Raw genomic sequence first — 25,083 nt, 5'->3', positions numbered from 1 at the left:
GTGTTTCAATTGGCTAACAGCTTAATGATTCTTAATACCTTTGAAATACACTTCTACACGCTTGTTTGTTTGTGTATGTCTAATTAATTCAAGCAAGGCTGATTCATTGCATGATAATTAAACCAATAAATTAACACGTCTTTTAACACATAATACTAATGCGCCGTACTTATATGTTGCTGTGTTAACTGTTAAATGTAATCCTCGCTGCACTAATGCCTTTGGGTGTGTCTATTAAATAGATACATACAAATCTAATAATATAATACGCTGCCTAAAGCAACTAACTCAGGTCGAAAACGGAGCAACAAATTAAAGCCATAGATACATCTGAAGGTTATTGAGTCAAGGGGCTTCTACATCGACGTAAATTTAAGATGAGAGGGAAAGGTTAGGAAGTGCGCGCAGATAAAAATAATATTACACTCCACTTTTTCTCATGCCTTAAACTTGAAACTTCAACAACATCAAAAATAGTTATCCAAAACTGGTTATCGACCAGTCAATATTTTTAGTACATTATTCTCAATTTAAAAAGTTAATAATATATATGCGTTTCTTTTTAAGTTTTAAAAGTTGCTATCAAAAAAAACGTTGGGAGTTGGGAGGGGGTAAAAACAATAAAAAAATGTGATCACATATTTTTTTATTAAACCCTATGAAATATTGAGTGGTTCACGACAAAATAATCATCCTGTATACTTTTCTATAAATGTTCACCTCTTTTTTTTATTTTTTTCGGAGAACCCAGTTTGAAATTTACACATATTATGTAAAATTTACTCAGGTTTCTGCGAAAAATATTGAAAAAATTCTCATATTTTGGGAAACATAAAAAAAACTAACTTTTAGATTATAAACTCAATTTTAATGACTTTCTATTATTCGAAAAAAAAATCAATATTTTTCAGAAATCTGATATTATTTTACATAAGAAACTAATTTTTAAAAAAATGTTTTAATGGCTGAATACGCTATAAAAAAAAGAAGAGTACAGAAAAATAAAAATACTTTATACGACAATGGGCAAAAATTAAAAAAAAAATTGAGAACATTCATTTTATAGTATCAGACATGCAGGGTAAGTTTTAAAAAGTTTCGGGAAGGGGATGCTCCAATAATTGATCCGTATTTTCCGTTTTTTACCCAAATATATATATATATATATATCTATTCATAACCTTCCCTATTAACTTTTAATCTCGTATAACTTATCCATATAATGGACTAAGTGGCGTCCTCTTAAGTATTAAAATAAAAAGTTGGTAACACTTAAAAAATTCCATTTAAAAATATATTTAAACAAACATAAAACTCGACCATTTGTCAAGATAAAGAACGATTCTGGTCTCAAAATGCCCAGAATTTAGTGAAGAATATAGAATAACCACTAACTCAAATTTTTATTTTTTCGACAATAATTTATAGGTCTCTTTTCCTTATATATATAAATAAAATGTGTTACAACAATATTAAGCTGTTAAACATTTAACGATATTTTCAAAATAAATTTAGTATTTTTCTTTCTAGGTTTACCTTTATTAAAGGATTAAAATGATGTCTCTGGTTAATATCGCACTATTATTATTATTCAAATGATGTATATAAAAAGACAGTTAACAGTAAAAAAAACAGTTCGGTTAGCGGACGAAATATTGGCCTTTAAAATATGACTTGCCAAAGGTTCAAAACGCATTTGACCTATATTTTATTTTCTCGAAACAATGGAATTTCAGCAATTAATAATGCGCATACGCCGAAGTTTCCATGCTGTTTCCACGCACAATCTCATTACAAAAGTTATAACTTAATGCAAACGATCGACTTCACACGAATATAGAAAGGGACTATTGAAGTTTCGACGATCCAACAATGTCGGTTTTATCGCAAAACCTCCTCTTCGAGCAGTCTAACCATCAAGTACTACTTCCCTTTCCTCTACCCACTTTGCAACCCCTCCTGTTCTGCATCGTTGTTTCATACACTCCTTTTATGTATTTCCTACCGTAGAATACCTCCTACCCATACATATTATCTTATCATATATCATTCTACCAAGGAAACGGAAAGTACATGAATAATAACGAGTGTACGAAGTTGACTATGTTTATTAACGACGCTGCAAAGGGGTTTAGGAGTTGAAACTCAACTTGAGATGCAAAATGTGTTTATACCTCTTTTCCTTTCGAGAATAATTGCCGGTTGTGTCATTGTACTGTCGCTCGTGTTCAATATTATAGAATAAAGTACACGTCGGATTAACTATTTGTATGTTACACTTCTCGGTATATTACAAAAAAAAAAAAACAATAATATATTTCAATAATAATTACTCTATCACAGTTCCAGTTAATAAAATAGGTGTACTACTATAATATGTGAGGCGTAAAAGGGATCTCTTGTCGCGAAAATCTAAATCGGAGGAGAGCCTAAGACTACAGAATAGATAAAAGCAGAAGGGTCATATTCAATGTAAACAAAAACGTGATGGACATGTTTTAAACCTGCTATAATCATAATAAATTATATATATACACAACTAAAAATAATAATATATAAATATAATATAATATAATATATAATAAAATTATTATGGTTATAGCAGGTTTGAAACATGGCTGCTTCGTTTTTGGGTAGTAAGTATTTTTTCCGTGTTAATTTTTATCAGTGTCCGGAGTCTGCAAAAACATCGATCAGGGGTGTAACATTTTAGGAAAAAAAATTATTTAAGTTATTTGCTTAAGGGCACTTTATTTTAACTTTCGGTCAAGTTTCATTCCTTAATTATGTAAAATGAAAAGTTGGCAACATTTCAAAACTTTTAAGCGTGTTTTCTCAAAAAACCCACTTTTGAAAATAAATTTAAACAAGTATAACTCGGCTAACTTTCAAGATAGCATTACGACTCTGATCTCAAAATATCCAGAATTTAGTGCAGAATATGGAATAACTGATAACTCAAAATTGTATTTTTGCGACAATAGGTCCCATTTTGCCTCGCATATGATAACCTAGTTGAATTGGTTTTATACATTATTAGAGTACTCCAAGGTTTAATATATTCTCGTCAACAAAATAAATGTAAACAATGCATGCTTATCATGGCCAACAAACTTAAACGGGTCATCATCAAACGATTATACATAACACAACTTGCATGACGTATCGGTATACAACTTATATACCGGAACGCACGATCTCCTTTCCCTCATTTGTAGGATAACCGGTATACTTTCAGTACCCACTTCGAACGTTTATTATTGGATGAATAAATTAAATAGGTATGTAATGGTATCGTAATTTGTTAGGACGTTTTATAGATTAATGAATACATTAGCTACTACGTATTTATTTATATCTTTTAAGGAAATAGTACTTTTATTATTATAGTTGCAGTATTAAGGCAAAGCTTTTTCTAAAAACTTACTAAGGAGTAAGTTCTATATTATTATAACAAGACAAATCAATTTCTATGGATTTAAACCATACGCAACATCACAGAAAGGTACAAAAAATGATTTGCACCTTATGAAAGGTACCATTCAATGGGACACTAAACATAACATGACGCAAATTTTTGATAGACCCCCAGTCAAAAAACATGTTAACGTCAAAATTGCAATACAATGAGGATTGTCCGGAAATTTCAAAGTTAAAAATAAAATGTGATGCAACATTAGTGTTTGTCTATCATGGCCGTACCTCATATTAGAACAAATATTATATAATATGATAAGGATGATAATAATAATACAAATAATAATAATAATAAAAAACACAAACTATAAAAAATTAATACTTGAACTCAAAAGCCAAAGTATAATATTAACATCTATACAATTACAATAAAATAATTTTATTGAGTGAACATGTGAAAGTAAATTCTTATCAAAATAACAATAATATAATACAAATAGGAATATATTTCTATTGTACTTGAGTAAGTAAGTTACATAACCTATTCTTCAGCAAGATAATAATAAAATAATAAAGTGTAAATAACAGAAAGCACTTTTCATCTAAACAAAAAACTTTTCAACTACTTAAGAAATAAGAGGGGATTTCGTCAATAGCTTAAAAAATAACTCTTAACGTATTTCAGATATATCTTTTATTTTTTATTCTTCGGTAAGGTAACATTAGAACCATCATTATACAGTGTTCTCGACATATTATACATCAAAGTTAAATGTGTTACTAAAATATCTTCTAATTTTTCTACTTAGCCTTATCAAACATTTAATGGAGTTGACCAACCAGATCCTCTCTTCGTATAACACAAAAAGTATTAGCAGGATTGATTTAATTATTTTTTCTGTGTACAGGGTTACGTTTAAAGTTTTATTTCATTGGATTTTAAAAACGTCATTTCGAATGTGGCCACCATCCTCGTCCATACACTTTTCCCGGCATATCTGAGCCTACGTCGACAATAGCAGCACGAATATTGTTCTTTAGCTGACCAAGGGTCTTTGGACGATCCGTGTAAACCAAAGATTTAAGGTAACCCCACAGAAAAAAGTCACAGGGGGCTATATCTGGTGATTGCGCTGTCCACTGAAGATAGCTCCTAAGAGAGATGAGCTGTTTGGGGAAGTGTTCCCGCAAGATATTCATTGACGTTCATGCCATATGAGTCATGGCATCATCCTGTTGGAACCACACTTCCCCCACATCCATTTATTCGAGTTTGTGTAGAAAAAACTTTTCCATCATGCAGGTGGATGTGCAGGCGCGATATTGAACTGTTTCCTGAATGCACGCTGAGTTGCGATGACCAAACGGCCAAAGGAAAAGTAGGCCCCCGCGGTGAACGCGCGCTCCTCTTTTGTCCACTGCATGATTAACACTAAATTAACCATAAAAAACGTTAGATCCCGCGCTTTCAAACGTGTCACATCCCATCGCTCTAGGAGTAACGGTCGCTTTATGGCGAGTTGCAAATAAGGAAGTAACCGCGCCCCACCCTGTATTATGACTGTTGTTGTAATATTGCGACAAGTCGTAAAATTTAAGTGTTAATTTTTGTTTTACTGGTAGAAAACCAGCACGTTGGATACACACATGGCATCTTATATGTACACGCCAGAGTAAACCAGTAATAGAAAATTGCAAAGCAGATTAGAGTGTTTTGGGTGTTGACGCTGTTCTTACTAATTTACAAAGAGTATACGCTCGCAAAATTATATAAAAAAATATATTGACGTAAATTAACATTAGAAATATTATAGAGAATACTCGTATTATAGAGAAGTTACAAAATCGTCTAAATTTAATTATTTGTTTTAAATCCAAAATCTTAGATTAATGATTCAGTTAAGCAACAACTGTTTGGAAACCACCGGAGACTTCCAAATAATATTATTATTATTTTACTAATGAAAAAATGTATGGTCGTTAGTCTTTTGTCAGAGAGGGGATGGCGGCTTCTTTTTACCTGACGATTTCTCGCCTGGCAAATGGAACACCGTAACCTAGTGTCGAACCGGCAACAGCCAGCACCAAATACGCCTTACCCACTTGGCCACTCCTCCTCCTATAAATTATAAATTTCATTTTATTCTAATTCACTTCTCTCGTTAATATAGGCTGGATCCACCAATTACTGTTATCAATTTTTCTCTTATTTTTTCATGACTATTCGCGTTTTCATCAACCCATGCTCTAAGGTATTTGAAATGTTCTACCCTTTCAAATTAAAACCCTTCTACTTATAATTTTCTTTCCTTGTGATGTTTTCCGGTAGTATTTAGTTTTCTCTTCACTTATGTTAAGACCAATTCCTTTCCTTACCTACTTAGGCCTTTTTTCTGCTACTTGTTTTATGATATGAATCTGATCTATAGTCGATTTACCTACCATGAGTCCTGCCTGGTAGTCTCCAATAATTTCTTTAATAAATAGGTTTTATCTGTTTAATAAGATGTTAGATAATAGTTTGTACGAAGTGTTTAACATAGAAATTCCCCTATAGTTTTTTTGGTTCATTTTATCTCCCTTTTTTTATACCAGGCATGGGGTAGACATCCTCCATGGTTCTGGAATCTCCTCCTACTCCTCTACATCAATGATTAGTTTATGAAGTTTTTGAATCTGCTTTTTTCCTCCTTTCTTTAAGCATTCAGGAACTACTTTATCAACCCCAGGGGCCTTTCCATTTTTAAGCATTTCTATTCCCATTTCTATATCTTATATCGTTGGGTTATCCAATAATTTTTCCGCTGTTTCAACAACTTCTACTGTGGTCCTATTTTCTGGTTGATTCAACATCTACTCAAACATGCTTTTAAATAAAATATGTTTTATACAAATTAAACATTAAATTACATTTTTGTAACTTTATTTACCAAGGTAATACTGCAATGGCTAAATTATCATAGGATATCCTGTTCCCGTTCATATGCATGTACGTGTTTAATGATAAATACGAGAGATTAATAAATACGTGTCAATATTTATACTGACACGCTGAATAAAATATAAAAAATTTATGACCAACATGTATTTAATATTAGTAGTTCTTCTAGAATATTAATTATTCATTTATTTAATTAATACTTCATACATAAGTAGGATTGAAACGTTTCGCTTCATCTTAAACACATGGATGCAAAACCCTGTTTTACATACATATTAATGCGTGTATATTAGGGTAGTAGCGACTTAATAGCGACTAGCTATAAAGCGAATAGCTTGACATGGCGTTGGATGGCCGTCATTCGGCCCAAAATATTGAAAAAAATATTCCTCTAATTTGTTCAGGTTTTTATTTTATTCCCTTAGTCTTCCTATATTATAATGGACACACAATCAGCTGATCGGATCACTATATCCCTGTGGTATGAAAACCCGTAGAGATGTATTGATAGCTATTGATACTATTGATAAACATAATTAATCATTTTTATTAATTAAAAATTAAAAACATCTTCTATCGGATCAAATTGTGAATCTAAACCTTTTTCGAATCAACTTAATCGCGCACGCAAAATTTCATAAAAATCTGTCTAGCCGTTTAGGAGGAGTTTGCATACTTACACACGGACAGAAGAAATTTATATATAAAGAACATTTATAAATACAAAACAAATAAAGATATAATATGAGGAGGGAGGGCATAGTTGTGATTTTAAAGGGTTCGAGTAAGTCTGTAATTTGGAAAATGTTATAGTGTTAGGTTTTTATTAAATAATTTTTTATGTTATTTTACAACAATAAAAAACTAATAAATATCTATCTATTTAAGTATTTTTCAAAGCTCTATTAACTTTAAACTCTTTTGATAGAGCTCTAGAAAATATAAAAAATACTAAAATGTAAACCTATATAGTCTAAATTGTAAAATAACATAAAATAAAATGTCTCCAAAAAGACAAACTACGAAACTGCAATTATTTTTAAATAAAAACGTATCTTGTCCTTAATAAATCACCTAGTAGATACAGTGTTTTCAGCATTTTATTATTATATTTTTTATAAAACCATTATTTAGCTAAAACAGTTTTATATAAAATAATTAAAACAATATATTACGAAAAAAATTGCATTGTTCAAGCTAAAAATATTTTGTTAAACAGTGTTTTGGAGGGGAACTTTTTAAAATCAAATATTATTAAAAGTTGGCTATCAAGTCGCTATTATTCTTATTTTAATATAATACTAAAAATTAAATATAAGAAAACTAAATGCCTAGATGTAATAAAAAATTATTAATCTTAACATAATCAAGTTATAAAACAAAATACTAGAAAATTGCAATCACTTGGTACCAGAAAAATCAACCAAAAAAAAAATATATTAGAATAATTGGATTATATTTAATGAATAATCGTGTACCGTCGTTGAACTGGCATAGATAAAATATTGTAGCGCATCTTCCCTATGGGGAGTTGCTGAACATTATGAATGTAAGCGGATTACTCAAATACATACTCTAGCCTAAATAAAACATAATGGTATTACAAAATGCCATCAATACAATCCTTTTGAGGGTTTAAAACCCTTATCATATAGATTATTATAGACAGTAAAGTGTATACCACTAGCAAGAACGTTTAGTAGATTAACTAATAGACGCAACCTGATAAAAAGGTACAATACATTTTGCTATTTTCGGTATCGGCTCATTTAAGATCTAGCTTCAAACAATTTCAGCTATCACTAAGCTATTTTCAACCTTAAAATTTTCACAATCTAACTTATAATAATTATAATTCACAAACTATTTTAACAGTATTTATATATTGTATACAACAAGCAAGCAGTTCTTTTCGAGTTGCGGTTATACCCAAAACAGTGTTTAGTTTTACACATGAACGTTATCATCGATATTTCCAAAACTAGAAGGGCAAATGTTGGTTTAGAGAACTACAGTTTTTTTTTTGACAACTCCGTCGTGTTTAAAGTGATTTTGTTGGCAAAATCATACAAATTTAATTTGTTCTTTAAATTCCTGCGAAGTACATTTGTCGGTAGCCTTTATTGTAACTATTCGATGAATTCTGTTTATTTGTTCAATCGCCTATAACCACGCTGTAGACTGTGTAATACTACCTCGCATGCAGCGTATACTGGAACGTAATTTAAAAATTGTAAAGGGCATATATAATGTGTATATGTATGTAATTCGAAAGGAAAAGAAAAACAATATTTTATGTCTACAATCTGGGCCAAAACGCGACCAGGGCGCGATGGGTATATTTTTAATTTTCCACTCACGACATTTAATGTTTCACGCTACCACAAGAAAATAATAATGATACACGAAATTTTTCCACTCGTCTCGTTTTCTATTTTCTTTACATTCTAAACGACTGACACAACATTCTTGTATAAGAGGAAAAATAAAAAATTCAGTAGTTCTTTTGAAAGACACACGTCCACAGATCACTGTGTAGACTTGTCGCGACTAATTGACAAGGAAATTAATAAAACATGAAGGATCACATCAAATATTAAAAGATAATCGTAATGCGTTTTCAGAGAACTCGTGTGATAAGAACCATGTATAAATAAACTATAACGGCATAATATAGTCGAAAATGTAAACAACGGCGACAATTCGAGTTAATACGTTTGTACGAGGCTCCGGAGAATTTTTAAATTGGAAACAACTCATAAACTGCAACTTTATTGCAACCATCTACCGCTCTTATATCCGACCGCCTTACTGCCGTATCTTTATTTCATGAAACCCCCTGCTGCATCCCCTCCCTCCTCATAAGTTGTCGAACGCGTCGTTTAAAAATAAACTATGCTCGACACTCCGTCATCCATTATTATTCAAATTGACTATTATTATACCGATAAAGCTGTCAAAAACGACCACTTGTGCGGTCAAGAGAGCACTCAAGAAAATGCCGCCGACCTACAGGCTTTTGGTAAATTAAATCGGTTTTAACCCGACCGAAAACTATACCACAACTGACAACGGTTGTTTCGGTCACTCTATAATTAACGGTTTATGTAGTAATTACGATGTTCTTATAACTATCATGCAGACGTGCTCACCTGCTGGCATGGCTATGGGAGGCGGCTGATGCGTCCGCTTGTAAGGTTGAATCGCTGGCTGCTGATAGAATGACGGTTTGGCCTGAACGGCCGACTGTTGCTGTTGCGGTTGTCTCGTCTGCTGTGGGTTGATGCCATACCCAGTATTAGACGGCGACGCTTGGTTCATGCCGTATTGTCTTGGTCTGTTATAGTCCTGATGACCGGTAGTGGAATTGCCGAGATTCCTTTGGTGTTGTCCATTGAAACCAGAAGGGGGTCCGGGTGTGTTCTGCTGCTGCGGTTGGTCCATGTCGCCCATCAGGGTGTTCAACATTTTACTAGCGAAATTGAACATGCCCGAAGGCTGCGAAACAGAGACCGACAGGCACAGCGGCTGTGAACTAAAATCACTAGTTTAACCGTAAAAACTAACGTTTACGTATAGGATCCGTTCAAAAATAATATAGCGGGAAAATTAAAAAAAAATTATATTTATCAAAATAAAATAATAAAAATAAAAAACGAGTATAATGTGAAACGCGGACGTGCGATCAGCAACTCTACCGAGAGAGAAGCGAACACGGGTTTAGCGGTCCCATCGCCATCGGCCGTCGCTCGCTAAAATAACGGCAACCGTCGACGCTATACGGCAACGGGAGCAGCGGCGGCGGCGGCGGCACACGCGTGTAAGTCCGCCCAATTGCATTTCGCCTGACCAATCGATACTCTCTCGCCGTCTCTCCCTCGCTTCCTTCACACGCACTTTCAGCCCTGTCATTCCGCACTACCCACAGACCCCCTCGCCCTTTAAAAACTTCCCCTCTATGCCACCACCGACGCCCCCACACACGTTTTCTCGCACTTGTGTGTCTATTTCCTTATTTAATTTTTACTTCTGCTTCTTTTTGATCGCCGACCGCACAAGGGCTCTCGCGTTAGACGTTTTCCTCGATTTTGTTGTTTGTCCCCTCCATTAGCTATAAACGAAAGTTAACAGTTGTTTTGGTTGAAAAGTTTCACAGTATATTAACCCAAAAGCTTACAGAGGACATGGGCAAGTAGTATCGAAAATATGAGAAATAAAAAACTATATTTTATTAGGTATTAAAATTATTATTAGTGTTATTATTTAAACGGTGACAAGTGCGATTGTCGTATAACAATATGAATAAACGTCCGTAGTTGTTATGTAATAATAATAATCGATGAACTATGTATGAACGATCAAACTATATACGTACTCGGATTAATTTCCCCTCATCCGTCAACTTCAACTCCTCGTCCAAAAAAATTAAATCCTGCTCACCAGTACCGATGATTACAATATAGCAGTAAAATACATAAAACGATGGCCGTCCTAAATAATTATTGGTCTCTGAATATTGTTATTGACAGTTCGACAGAGATAATTATACAGTACTGTTAATACGGCGATTTGCCTTAATCACAAATCGTACATCCAAAATGGGTAAATTGTTCAGAAGATAAGAACATTAATTAATTTACATTAGTTAACTAAGAATAAAAACGAACCTTTATCAATTTCAAGGAGGATACTTTTATGTAATCAACTTTCAACTTTATCACATTATGCAGTTTTTGTTACCATTTAAACAAAAAACAAATAATCAAAAACTGTGGATATACGACGATTTTGCCAAGGTATAAACATACAAATTAATAGAAAAAAATACTAATTATCCATTGAATACTATGAGGGGCTTTATAAACTATAAAGTGAACAAACCGGTCGCGTTAAGGTTATAGTATAGATATAAAAGATAGTAAGAAAATCAATGATCTATAACGAACCGAAATCGGAAAACACATGTACTGGTTCAATTGATTGTAATAATGAAAAATACGATGTAATACTGATTTAGTGGATTTACAACCTCATTTATCAGTTACAGAGGTAGCACCTCTACACTCGATATGATGAAATTACATGTTGATTTTTTGAGGAATAAACAAATGATAATTTTCTTATAATGAGGGAAGCTGCCACTTTTGTTTGTACTTTAACATTAAAATGTTATTTATTTTAATAAGAGACTAGGTGGTTTTGACAACAAAAGTTTTGCTCTCTCGTTATTTAAGTTGGGTTGCACAACACATTGCAACTAACAGTAATCATTAAGGGAGGAGTACAGCTATCCCTCTCCCATTTTTCTTAACATGATCATAATGTGTAGGTACTCTACTAATATATTTTACAAAAAAATGCATTTATTTATACTTTTGGAATAGGTTATTTAATTTGTTTTAAATACATACTTAATTTAAAAATATCATGCCTCCTGTTGATGTATCTGTAACTGTCTTTCAAGTTAACAATATTAAAGGTCAGACCAATCAGTCCGTGTGGATATATATGTTTATTTTTGTTATATCGGCTGACTAACAACAGTTACATTAATTACAATGGAAAGACATCTGCAGAATAAGGGAAGTTTAAGAAATGGTATAAAACCTATAAAATCACTTTAATAAAGTTTAAAAGTTTTTGTCGACAACTTTTACAGCTGCTCGCGCATAAAGAGTGGTGCAGACATTCTATTAGTGAATCACCGTCATACCGACACAATAATTTATATTGGTAAATGACTTGTATTGCATACTACCGCCTTTTGTGCCTCCATGAACAGAAACTCGCATTCGCTTAATGATATATTGTTATGTGTTATATGTAAACAATTACAAGTATTTTAAATATAATCCATACGAGTCAGTTGGCGGATAACGTATACGCGTAAATAACAGCGACACATTAACAAGCGTGTAAACATATGGTAGCGTCAACAACACAAAATTGTATAATAAAAAAACACGAGAATTGCATAACACGTGTAACCCAATCCAATCGGTAAGGATTTCTATTTCTTTTTACAGAAGATAAAAAACCCTACTGTACCAATTTCAATAATACAGTATAACAGTTACATACTAACACATTATTTTTTACATACATGATATCAACGATGTTTGACAATTAAAGTACGTAATTTATTTTTGATAATATATATATATTTTTTTAAACATTTTAGTGAAACACGTTTACTACTTAACTTACAACCAACGTATTTTTGGTTAAAACAACTCATTCTAAATTTAACCGTACTCTTAAACGAGTGATCCGATAACAGTTTTGAAAACAGATGTAGAATTTTCAACAATGGCTTGATGTATCGATCAAAGTACATTTTTAATTTTCGTTTTCAATGATATTAAATCATTAAAAAACTTTAAAAATTGCTATTTTCCGCACTAAAATTATTAATTAACTAAAAATAATTTTAAAATTGTGCCACGATCGATACCTTGTAAATGTAATAAAGAATCCAAATAGTAAAGAAATTAACAGACTATAGTTTGCCGTTAGTGCTGAAAATGACAACATTCTTACCGAAATACGTATACGCATACGGTGTATTATTTTTATGATTAAGGATTTAAATATTTATATTTTTACTGTATATTATACAACCATAAGTTGCTTAAAGGTATTTCTAGAAAAATTAAAATATTTTTTCAAAACTGAAATCAGTTAAATCGGTGCCCCTAAAACATACAAAATTATTTAAATATCTTATGTATCTCATGCTATTATGTATATTTTTTTTTAACTACCGTTTTAGTCACGCCACCAAGAAGTCTACGACCTTAAAGTTCGCTCTTAGTGTAATTTTGTACGTAATACCTACCTTTATAATAATGTATTATTTATTTATACACAATTTTAATTCAGGCCAAAATACAGTGCGCAATAATCGTAACGGTATTTAATAGTGATGCTTAAATTAAGTTTTTCATAAAAAAAAGTTATTTTTATTACAGGACTAAATTTGTTCCTGTAAAGCATTTTGAACTAATTGGACCAGTTTAGTTTCTAAACTGCAGTCAAATGAATAACATTTTTTTCATTAACAAAATAAACGAAATTTTCGACTTTTAATATGAATTACGAGACGATTTCAATAATAGTAAAATTATTGTATTAAAAATAATACCACGCGCACTTATTCTTATATTCACTTATATTCAATTTGGTGCTTACAGTAGTAAATACAGCAGCACATTTAAAAAGGTAAATATATGTCTGTTTACTACGTATGTGCTACTAGAAACATAATTTGTATTTTAAATCATCATAAGTAACTATTTTTAAGTTATTAGGGATGATATTTATAATATTTGTGATATCAATGAAACGCCTCTGATGACCCAAAGTAGAATACTTGTTTATGTTTTATAAATTTAAATTATAACGAACATTTCCTATACTAAACCCTTTATTAAAAGCAGGTAATTCGTTCTTAAGTTGAATAAAAGAATTTGGTAAAAATAAATAACGCTGTTTATATAGAAACAATAGCATATTATGCAAAAGTAACATCTAAGGATTTCCTTGTCACTTTGTTTATATAATTATTATAACATAAATATTAGAACCCCAAAGCATCGAAGACGCTATATTGCCTATCTACTGCGCCGTGCAAGTATACTACGATATTATATTACGAATAATTTAGTTGACTCCACAGCAAGTGGTTGGTTAATTTACCTATCATTTAACTACGCTAAATGGTGTATCACGTTTGATATAACATTATTAACACTTTATTCATCCACATAAATACTTCGGTTACTATCTCTAATCTCTGTTCTCTTAATATTAAATGTCTATCTTTATATTCCACTAAATTTAAAAATATTTAGGTAACATTAAAAATTATTGAAAAATTTTCAAAAAATTAGTGGTTTCTTTAGTCCCAATGATCATTAGGCTTAAACGACAAAAAGTTATTTGAACTGGTCGTCAGAATCCCAAGGGTTGAAACTGGATGACCTCGTGTTTTGACGTGATATTCCCCATAAAATTATTATTTATAGAATATTTACATTTTTTCTCAATTCGATTGTGTTACATATCGTTTATCTGTGTGAAACATACTCTAAATATTCTTTTTTACTTACTCTACGCAAATTTCAACACTGTAACATACATTTATTAAATGTTACAGTTTTTTCATGCTTTGCGCGCTGTGTGAAGTATACATCGACGGTGATCTCAACCAAAAACACTGTATATATATATTATATACAGTGGCGTTCTTTTAACAACATTTAGGAGGGTGTCCATTTTTTTTGTACTACCCGGTGTTCGTAATTACTAATTAATATATTCGTGTTTTTCGTATAGACTCTTTTTCACTTTCAATCTAAGCCACCCACCCCCCTCCTTCGATGCCGACCACTAAAAACTTACTATGATAGTAAATATTTATAATATTTTTTTTAAAATAATTATGATTTATAAATTAAAGATTTTTACTCACAATATTAAACAAAATAGTATATTATAGTTAAATTTTGGTTATAATATATTCTTTGTATTCTATTTTTTTTTTTTAAAACAAAACTAAATTATATTAATCTATGAAATCAAGAAGTAATTTTTTTTATTTAGTTCTTGCAGTACATCGTTGGTCTCTACGATTACGGTTTTTGCTAATGACTGTTGGTGCCGACTGCCGAGGCCAATTATAATTTAAACAAATATATTTGTTTGAAAGTTTTAATGTTGTTTTATATAAAACCTATAGAATGCCTTTGTCTTTGTATAGTTAAATAAGTGGTTTAATTATAAGAAAAAATGAATTAATTTGTTTTATACTCGTATTTAGTACCAAATTGTCATGTGTAATAATTTTTTTTTAGCCAGAGGGGTGTCCAGACACCGGGGACACATGCGACCATAAATATAAAATGTATTGGACCACTTTTTGGACAACTGTAATAACACGGGTAATATCATTACAAAATTATAGAAGCCCTACAGATTGATAAAAACTCAAACGCTAAAATATTTTAACATTTTCTGTCTACATATTTATGGAATTAAAAACATATATTCCCATTGGAAAAAACGAATTCCGTGTTTGTTTTATGTATACTTTAAATCATAATAAGTCATTACACAATCATAAAAAAAAAATTTTCTAAAAAAAGTTATGAATTATAAAAGTATAGTATGATGACGTGTTTTATTAAAAAATAAAAATTTTGAAACTGACTGAATTAATATAAAAATTAATGAAATTGATTATATTTTCAATTTATTTTTCAATTTTTAACTACTTAAAAAATTCAAATTTATTTTTTTAAGGATATTATGAAAAAGAACACTTAAATTAAAATTATTAAGCGAAAGTTTTTGTAATTTTCGAGCCATCATATTTCCCATTAAAGGCTAATAAAAAAATAAATAAATAATAAGTGAAAGTTCCATTACAATATCATAATTAGTTATTAAGTAATGGGAATCGTGAACTTAAGTGTTTTTACAAAAAATTTACGGAATACAGCATCGCCTAAATCCAAAAAAAAAACTTTCTTAACTTTTTTAATTTTATAGAACTATCTTAATAGGTTATATTTTAAATTTGATCATTTAGAAAATCCATTCGCACACACATTAGGTTATTTTTCATGGAATGACCCACATCTAAATATTCGAAAAAGTTATGCGTGGATTATGGCCAATGTTATACATATAATGATTAAAACAATTTGTTTAAATAAATGACCGAATCCAGTTTAATAATTATTCTAGGTAGGATTTAAATTACAGTTGGATTAGAGATGTTTCAGCATCAAACTCCAAATTAAATGTTCTGATCATTGATTATAAATAATTTAGATAGCCCACTGGCATGTATTTTTTTACTGCGCGTAAATTGTTGCCGTTGTCGGTTGTAGAGTACTTTATACTGTTCTTAGTTATGGCGGCAGGTACCGTGAGCGCTGACGATTGCCGCGCAGGCGCAATACAGTCAGGAACGGCTGTAACTAAAAACAGTGTAAAACACTACAACAGCAACAATTTACGCGCGCAAAAAAAATCATGCCAGTGGGCTATCTATAGACTATATTATTTATAATCAATGGTTCTGATATATCCATTTAGGCACATTAGAAAATTAGTATCCTTATTATTAATACGGTCAGCCTATTACTTCCAAAATATGTGAACAAAAACAAATTTTTTAAAAAGCCACAATTATTGTATGACTAAATTTCATTCTTATTTTAATAATTATACCAACTCACAAAGTTATAAAGTACTTGAATAGATCTATTTAAAAATATTTACTGGGTATCGATAACTTATTTTAATAAATTATATTAGTATCAAATAATAATTTTATAAAACGCTTACAAAATTATTTATTTATTATTTATAAAAAAAAAGTGTGTAAGTTTTAAACAATAGTTTTTTCATTAAAAACTTTATCAAATTATTATCACTAATATATAAATTAACCTAGGTACTTTATATTATATTAATTTTCCCCTTTAAAAGTATTTATATAATGTATTCTTAACTATTTGGTATTACTGAAACACATAACTCAAAAATGTTTTTAAATATTATTTTTAATACAAAATGATTGAAATCAATTTTTTGATTAATTTGTAATGTATACATACCTATAATTTATTTAGCAACAGGCATAATGTTAACTTCGAACGTGTTAGCTTCGGATTACCCCGGATTTGTATGTTAATTGTTATGTATGTAGACCACAAACCATTAATCATTTTGCATGTTTACTGACATCGTATACGTTGGTATTTCTGTGACGCGGTTTTTTGGCTAGTGAATTTTTGTCGAGTAGCTCTTTGTCGGGAGAAGTTTTGTCCTGCTATTCGAAGCGACGGCGCCGAGCGAGCAAAGCGATCGAGTGCCTAACACTCAGTGACCTGCCGTCCGTATCGCGTATCCGTACAAATTCCGCCCACTGATAAGAAACTCGTCATAAACATATTTGGTAATTTATGCAATGTGGGAAAAGTGGTAGCAACCCGAACTGTCTTTGACGTCTTTATCACAATTCACAAGTCATAAATAAATAAATAAAAAGTAAATAAATAGAAATTGTATTTTGTAATAAAAATCTCTAGTTTTAATTTAATTTATGCACTGTAGAACAGAATCATCTGCGAGCATAGCTACTAAACTCCAAATAAAAATGGATGCCCTGATAGGTATCATCTGTTTTCTATAGTTGTGCAATTAAACTGTTTTTATTGTACTTAAGTTACCCTTCAAAACAACTTAAAAATTTAATTTCTTCACTAAGTTATTTTATTACCAAATTTAGATTGTGTTTAATTTTGTTTTTGTTTTACATTTATCATTTAAAAACAATTGCATCTTTCAACTATAAATATACGTATTTATTTTGTAAGTATAATTATTAAATTTGCCATTAATCTATTGAATAGATTATTAAAATCAATATATGTTATGGCATATAAGAAAATTGCCTTAGCTTACATATATTTTCTCATGATAAAACTTTTTCAGAGATTTACCAATATGGGTATTACTAAAAGACCTGCAAGTTCTTGTAGCGATGAAATAATAGCAATTGAAATTGATGAAAAGTAAGCCCAACATTATTATTTATTATATTTTAACCTTTTAATAGTCAAACTGTATACATTTGTTAACAAAATTAAGATATTTTTTTATAGAGGGCAATCATTTATTTAGTAACGGGTAAATTTTATCATAGGTATTGATGTTTGTATACAGTCTACTAGGTTTTAGGTATCCTTTGGTTTCAATTAAATACTAACATTATGTGGATCAGCAAAATGTTGCATAACTGTGTTAGAAAGGATTGTTACACTAAAATGAACTTTATTATAAACTTTTTATGTAGTTTAAGAAATTTCAGGGTATAATCCCACGGTTCTAGAGAATAACTATTTATGTAATTTTTTTGGGAAATTGAGCTAAGTCTCTTGCCTGGGGCATCTTTAAAAGAACCATTGACTTTTATACTACCTACTTTCAAACAATATGTATTTCCACGAGATGCCCCGGACAAGAGACTTATCTCAATTTCACAAAAATCTGCTTATTTATTTATTCTCCGAGACTGCAGAATTAATTTAAAACTTTTTTCTCTACTTTCATGCAAACATTATTTTTATGCAACATATTTCAATCTATATAAGTTGTAAATTTAAAGTACACATTTTTATTTTACAGTTCTGATAATTTTTCTGATACTATAAGTGATGACAGTGAAAGTGAAGAGGATATTATCCCAAATGATTCTATAGATATACTGGATTACGTAGAGGACGATTCATATTTTACAATTGAGTCTGTACCAAACTATGGTATACAGAATAAAGATGAGACATACTACCACAATGATGTGCATGTCAAGCAATTATTTAAAAAAAAAATATCTCAAATGGGACGAAGAAAAGCTAACCGAGCTCAAAATGGTATACTTATATATAGACACTTGCTATGTGTAAAATACCTATGTAATATGTGAGTAAGGTTTTATTGAAGAAGAAACCCCTTCATTTATTTATTCCATTATTGGTCAAGTATAAAACAATATAAGTATAATTTATATGTTGTTATTACATTAATCATATACTCTACAGACATAAACCAAAAAAATAAATTAAAAAATATCCTATTATTTTAGTAACAATAAAAGTTCAAACAATTATTATAATAACTTAGTTTTGATGCAAAGCAGAGAAGTTATTTTTTTTTACAATTCTTACATATTCTTTTTCGTGTGTGTGTGTATGCACCTACAATGTTTTTTAAACGGTTGTACCAATTTCTTCATGTAGCAAGTTTATATATGAAACACATAGCACCAGAAAAGCTCAACCCACGAATCAATTATTTCAAGAAAATGCCAATAATTCATTTTTAAGTGCTTATTCCAAAAAAATTAAGTTCTGCGATTTAACATTCCAAAATGGATAATGAAATAAAATAAATTTAATACTCTGTATATTCAGCTTTTCTGGCGCTATGTGTATACTCTATTCAGAATAAGAGCGGTCCGGATTGCGCATGGGTGTGGCTTTGTTCCGAAGCATTGCATTGCGCGCCTCGACTTGGTGAGAGAAACCTCTCACCCGCCGACGAAAATTGTTTTACTGCGTGGACCGCTTCTAAATAGAGTAAAGTCTTATTGTACCTATATTTATAGTATATGTTTGTCCCATTTCAACAATGGGTGTGTCAGTCAGTTAGATAATAAACAGCCATGATAATATAACCATGTAGTTATTATTGTTAACTCACGTCTAATAGTCTAACATGGCACAACAGTCGGTATGACTTACCACTTATGACAACACTGACCTCGCTGTGCACTATCTCTGTTATAACTTGACTGTCTACTGTGCTGGTTTTCTTTTTGTTAAAAATTTATAATATCACAAATGTAAATTTAAATTCAATATTATTTATTTATGAAAATAAATTTAAAATAATATGTTTATTATAGTATTCTTTTTTAGAAATATTTCTTTTGTCACTGACTGATGATCAATCTCCAGAAGATAATATTTTTTATAATGACAATAAAAATGGATTTTCAAGTGTAATTAAAAACTGTAGTCATCCTGCAGTAAGTATCTATTATTTAATTAATTACACTAAATAAACACTTAATCATTATAGTGTCAAACTAGGTGCGCTAGATTTAGTGGGCTTGATTATCATAACATAACAAAGCAAATGTCTATCCTTATAACACAAGCTCTGCTTATTTGGAGGGCTTAAGAAATTAAAAATACATTTTAAAAACCATATTCGTATGTATCCATAGGTAGGTTAGTTCATAGACACGAAAGTATACTCATACAGATATTGTATTCACCTGTATGTAAATGAAAATAATGTATTACATTGCAGTAGTCTATCTGTAATTTTTAAAATAACAAATATTGGGCTGTAGTGTGTAAGCGCTTACATTCATTTATTCGACACTCAGTCGGACGGTTCTGTTTACCAGGCAAGAAAACGTCTAGTAAACAAAAATATCCACTCACCAGTCAACAGTGTCGGACTAATGACCCATACCTTATAGTGCATTTATTATGAAATCTCCTCCTTGGGAAGTAACAATAATGGCCCTAAATGGGCTGTTTAAACTTTTATCTATCTTTTATCCTAATTAAAGAATATCATGTAAAAATATCTAATAAAGTGAACTACAACAATTTTTATAGCTAAATGAAATGAGTATTCTATGAATAAGTCATAATAATAGCAAAAAATAATAATAACTCAATGATTCCTTTTACATTTTTAGTTAAAAGAATCGTTTATTGAAGGAAAAGAAGACCTAATACTACAAAAAGGAAAAGAAAGTATTGATTTAAAAAAAAATACAAAAAAAACAAAAAGAATTATTCAACCGGATTTAGCATTTAATAACTTGACAACGTCCCAAAAATCACTTTTCAAACAGAAGAGTTTACCATTTGTAAGAAACAGTATCTATTTACGTAGTATTACATAATAGTAATGTGGTTTATTTTAACACTATGATAAGAGCAAATGGAAATTTACAATAATTACATTACATAAATTTATATTGTAAAGTCTCATATATTTGTTTAGTATTATCATAAACAGAGCACATTTATTTAATTGACTACATTTTATTTCTCTTCTACAATTTTTTTTTTCTCAGACAACCATAAATGAATTGGAAACTGAAGTTCTACATTATTTCACACTTGTGCCAAATGGTATTTACACATCAACTCCATTACCAGGTTATCATAGATTGTTGTTACATGGAATAGTTCGTTATTATTCACTAGATGCTTCAAGTAAGTTAAAACAATGACATTTTCATTTAAATAAACTGATCATTTTTTTTTTATTATTATTATTATTGTGGTAGGTGTTAATAGCCGAGGTCATCGTTCACAAAAAATTGTGCAAGTAAGAAACACTAAATTTGACGATTTTCAACCACCAAATTTGACACTTCTAAAATTCATTGAAACCAAGCTCAATAAAACAAAGACAGTTCAATAAACGACCTCTGTAAACTCACCTGCTGTTTTCTTTAACATTACATATTAACACTATTATTTAACATTAACTATTTATACATATATTTTTTTAACTCAATTATTGTTTAGATGTGTTGTTTATTTTATTTATAATTGATATATATTTAATAGTTCTATAATATAAAAACAAATTTATATTAAATTATATTACACATTTCAAATAAGTCGACAAAGTTATAAAAATTATTTATGATTATAAAATCGTATTAACTGTCTAATATTGATAATTATCTTAGGATTATTTTATTTATTTATTATTCCACTATTATTACCAATTATTTTAATGTTTAAGCAAGACATATAAGATAATGTACTTATGTGTCATATTCACAATGTGTATAAAATATTATGTAATTTAGAAAATATATTTATTATTGTCTGTAGTAATATATAAACAAATATTCTTCGCTATAATTATTATATTTTATTATATTATTCATTTTTACTATTTTAATTATACTTTTAGTATATAGAAATGCATATCATATTGCTGTTGAAGATAATTGCTATTATTATTACTCAAATTGTTTTGTTGTGAAAATAAAAATAAATTGGCTTTAAGGGGATTGGGAGCTGGAAATTTTTAAGGAGTTGTACATAGGCCATATTTTTAAGCGGTTTTAATACATTTCGACCATGTCAACTAATTTTCCAGTTAATTTATCCAATGCCTAGTTTACATGTGGCCGAGTATTTTTATTTTATATAATTTTTTCTACGAGTTAAAGCCGTTTTGGTTAACTTTTGACCTAAAATCCTGACTAAATTATGCCTACTTAGAACGATTAGATTTACATTTTGTAAAGAGATTCAAGTTCTTTGACTACTACTTCACTCGGTATGTAGGAAACAAAGATTTTTATTAAAAAAATTTAGTTTATTGTAATTCAATTTGAAATTTTCAATATTAAAGAACAGTTTTTTATAAAAAAAAAATCCGTTTTTGACATAGTTTAGAAAAGTAGGCAAAAAACTCGAATCTCTTTACCGAATTGAATCGGGACATCCTAAAAAGTTCAAATTTTGTCAGGCTCTATGGTCTAAAAAGTTAGAAAAACGTATCACCTTTAATACTAAAATGGACTATATTTAGTATTGTAAAACCTGTATTCGATTAAAAAATGTATAAACTATAGGATATGTTTTTTTACTTTATAATATAATTTTAACAACTAAATATAAAGGAAATTTAAATTACACTTATTGTCATTTTAACAGAAAGCAATGCTGACATCTGAATAATACTTACCAATATTGGTAGTAAGTATATAATATTGCCGATAACCAGTCTTAAATCATTACTTTGAAGAATGGAGTGTAGTATTATTTTTATCTGTTCGCATTACTCAACTGCACAGTGCACTCCACCTCCCATATTTTATTTTATTTCATCAAAAAAATCAGGTATTACTTGAAATTCTAAATACTCTATGCATACTACTTCACATACTTTCATTCTTAGTAAGTATAAAGTAAATATTATTATAAAGTCAAGACTTTTTTTTGTCTGTTAAGAAAACAATTGAGAAAAAGGAACCAAAATAATACTGTCTTATAGCTTTATTATTTACTGTAATAAAATATGAAGTTAAATTTATCTATTAACACTAGGCTTCTAAATATAGTTTTTAAGTTATAGGCTGGGTCGTCCTCGGGAAAATCGCTATGGGACAAAAACCAAACTGTGTCAGCATAAAGATTATAACATTAACTGTGTTTGTGTCAATGGCGTGTTTAGCTGAAGGGTCCATCGCCCCGGGCGGTATTTTTTAGGGGCAGCATCAGATTTTTACATAGCCCATCTTCTGGAAATGAATCAATTACCAAAATCAGTTATAGAGATGCGTCTAAAACTTAAAAATGTAGGATATGAAGACATAAAATATTATGTACAATAGTACCCTTAGGTAAATATTGCTCTGAGAATATATCTATATTGCCCCGCATCAAACGGCTCTCCAGAGCGATCATTTAGTGCATTAAAACGAATTAAACGTTACTTGCGGTCGAGAATGACCGATGAACGACTAAACAGTATCACTATATTAAATATTGAATCAGACATCACAAAATGTTAAGAGTGTGGTGACATAATAGATGAGTATGGACGTATAGTTTCTCTAAAGCTCGCAAAAAAATAATGTAAATTGTATCTAAATATTTATTGTTTTGTAATTTGTGGATAATAAATAACCTGCTTTATATTTGTGACTAATTTATAAAGATAACATAATGTTTAAACTCTGCTTTCTTTTTTACTAACTTTTGTTCAACTCCTTGTGGTAGCAAGTCCTTTTAAGTGTAAATGTCATTTAAATGTATTTTTGTATGTTGAGTATGTAATCAGTGAATATAAACTAACAAACTGAGAGTACCTATTCAATTATTTTTCGTTGATATATAACCATAAATGAACCATTTATTTCTTTAGTCAGTCTTATTTTATATATTCCAGTATAGAAGAGTAATTTTTCCTAACGACTAAAAATTGTTTAATGGCCATTATTAATTAAATAGTCAATGTCAACTGGTTCCGCCAGAGATTACAAAAAGTGAATACATTAAAAACAAAAATGTAATAAATAAGTTAGAAAGCGCCAAAAAGGATAACAATGTACACGCTGTTATTACGAGTGGTTACCGAAAGGTAAGCTCCGCGCGTTTGATAGGTCGAAAAAGTCAAATAATTATTGTGGGGAGAAGAACATTAGCACCCGAACGCCAAATTTCTAAATACGTCTTTGGCTTATATCATTGGCTATGCATACTTGTATAATCAATGGTTTTAGAAAAACTTCAATCATGTGCCTTTTTACAAGTTAGAAAAATTATTTTAAAAAACGAACATTCATTTGTTAATAAGATACAATGTGTTAATGCTACCGAGAAAATTCTTTATGCTGACAAAATTTGGTTTTGTTCGATCACTGTAGTCTGTAGTCCAAACAAAAGCGATTCCCCAAAACGGGTTTTTAAACCAAATATTTATAATTTTTCCTATAGAAATAACTGATAGTGTGACAAGAAATAATAACCAATAAAGAATTCTTATCACCTACTGTATAAATAAGTTTACACTACAGTTTAAGAAGACGCCACACCAGCCATTTTTAAAGAGTAAAGTAAAGGTAATTTTTCGAAAAAATGTTAATTTAGAGTTTGAATTATAATGTATACTTATTAATACAGTAATGAGGATACTTTGTTGATTGTCACTTTTTTTGTTAGACTATCACAGTCATTTTTATAGGATAAATTAAAATTTGTTTCCCATAGAAACTGCTTTGCGTGGCTTAATTTAACCACGAGAAAAATTGTCTACGTACCTATACTTTTTAAGTTTTACTATGATTTATTTTCATCATATTGCATCACAAAATGTTTTAATACATTTTTTTAAACATTATTTTGTCAATATAATCATATTAAATAAATGTATTAATATTATTTTATTTATAAATATAGAAAACCAAGTGTGAAAGTTGAACATAACATATTATATCCGTAATAAAAAAACAAAGGTAGGTATAAAATAATTTATATATAATACAAATAATTATACACTTACAAAGGGGCTATACTCTGTCCAAAATATGATTACCTGTGCACGAGCGAACCAATTACGGTCATTTCCGATTGGAGTAGACGTAGTAGTATGAA

General features: G+C 30.0%; 2 protein-coding genes across 8 annotated transcripts in view; one reads left to right on the top strand and one right to left on the bottom strand.

The window, feature by feature from the left end:
* The window catches only part of LOC126844306 (putative uncharacterized protein DDB_G0271606), a 66,524-nt gene extending 49,445 nt beyond the window's left edge, over positions 1–17,079 (bottom strand). For 5 of the 6 annotated variants that reach the window (XM_050582414.1, XM_050582409.1, XM_050582413.1 and 2 more), the window contains exon 1: positions 9,511–10,099. In XM_050582414.1, the coding sequence (XP_050438371.1) occupies positions 9,511–9,847 (337 nt within the window). In that variant the 5' untranslated portion in view covers positions 9,848–10,099. Of the gene's footprint in view, positions 1–9,510; positions 10,100–16,986 lie in introns of those variants that run through there. The other variant, XM_050582415.1, reaches the window with a different exon arrangement.
* A 268-nt stretch (positions 17,080–17,347) lies between these two features.
* On the top strand, positions 17,348–21,482 carry LOC126844242 (R3H domain-containing protein 4-like). Of its 2 annotated transcripts, none has more exons than XM_050582271.1 (7): positions 17,348–17,544; positions 17,869–17,946; positions 18,560–18,804; positions 19,852–19,961; positions 20,649–20,822; positions 21,033–21,174; positions 21,249–21,482. In XM_050582271.1, exons 2-7 carry the CDS (start codon positions 17,879–17,881, stop codon positions 21,383–21,385), a joined length of 876 nt encoding a protein of 291 aa, XP_050438228.1. In that variant the 5' UTR covers positions 17,348–17,544; positions 17,869–17,878; the 3' UTR covers positions 21,386–21,482. The 2 variants fall into 2 exon arrangements, with proteins under 2 accessions (XP_050438228.1, XP_050438227.1); XM_050582270.1 differs by having other exon boundaries at positions 17,349–17,743; positions 17,867–17,946.
* Positions 21,483–25,083: the final 3,601 nt, after the last annotated feature.

Source organism: Adelges cooleyi, unplaced genomic scaffold, assembly GCF_023614345.1.
Source record: "Adelges cooleyi isolate 19-005CV unplaced genomic scaffold, UGA_ACOO_1.1 ACOO_flye_CR_arks_rails_tigmint_CR_PRNA_651, whole genome shotgun sequence".
Lineage (NCBI taxonomy): Eukaryota > Metazoa > Arthropoda > Insecta > Hemiptera > Adelgidae > Adelges > Adelges cooleyi.
Note: the sequence above shows the minus strand (reverse complement) of the source record. Positions and strands in the feature narration are given on the sequence as shown.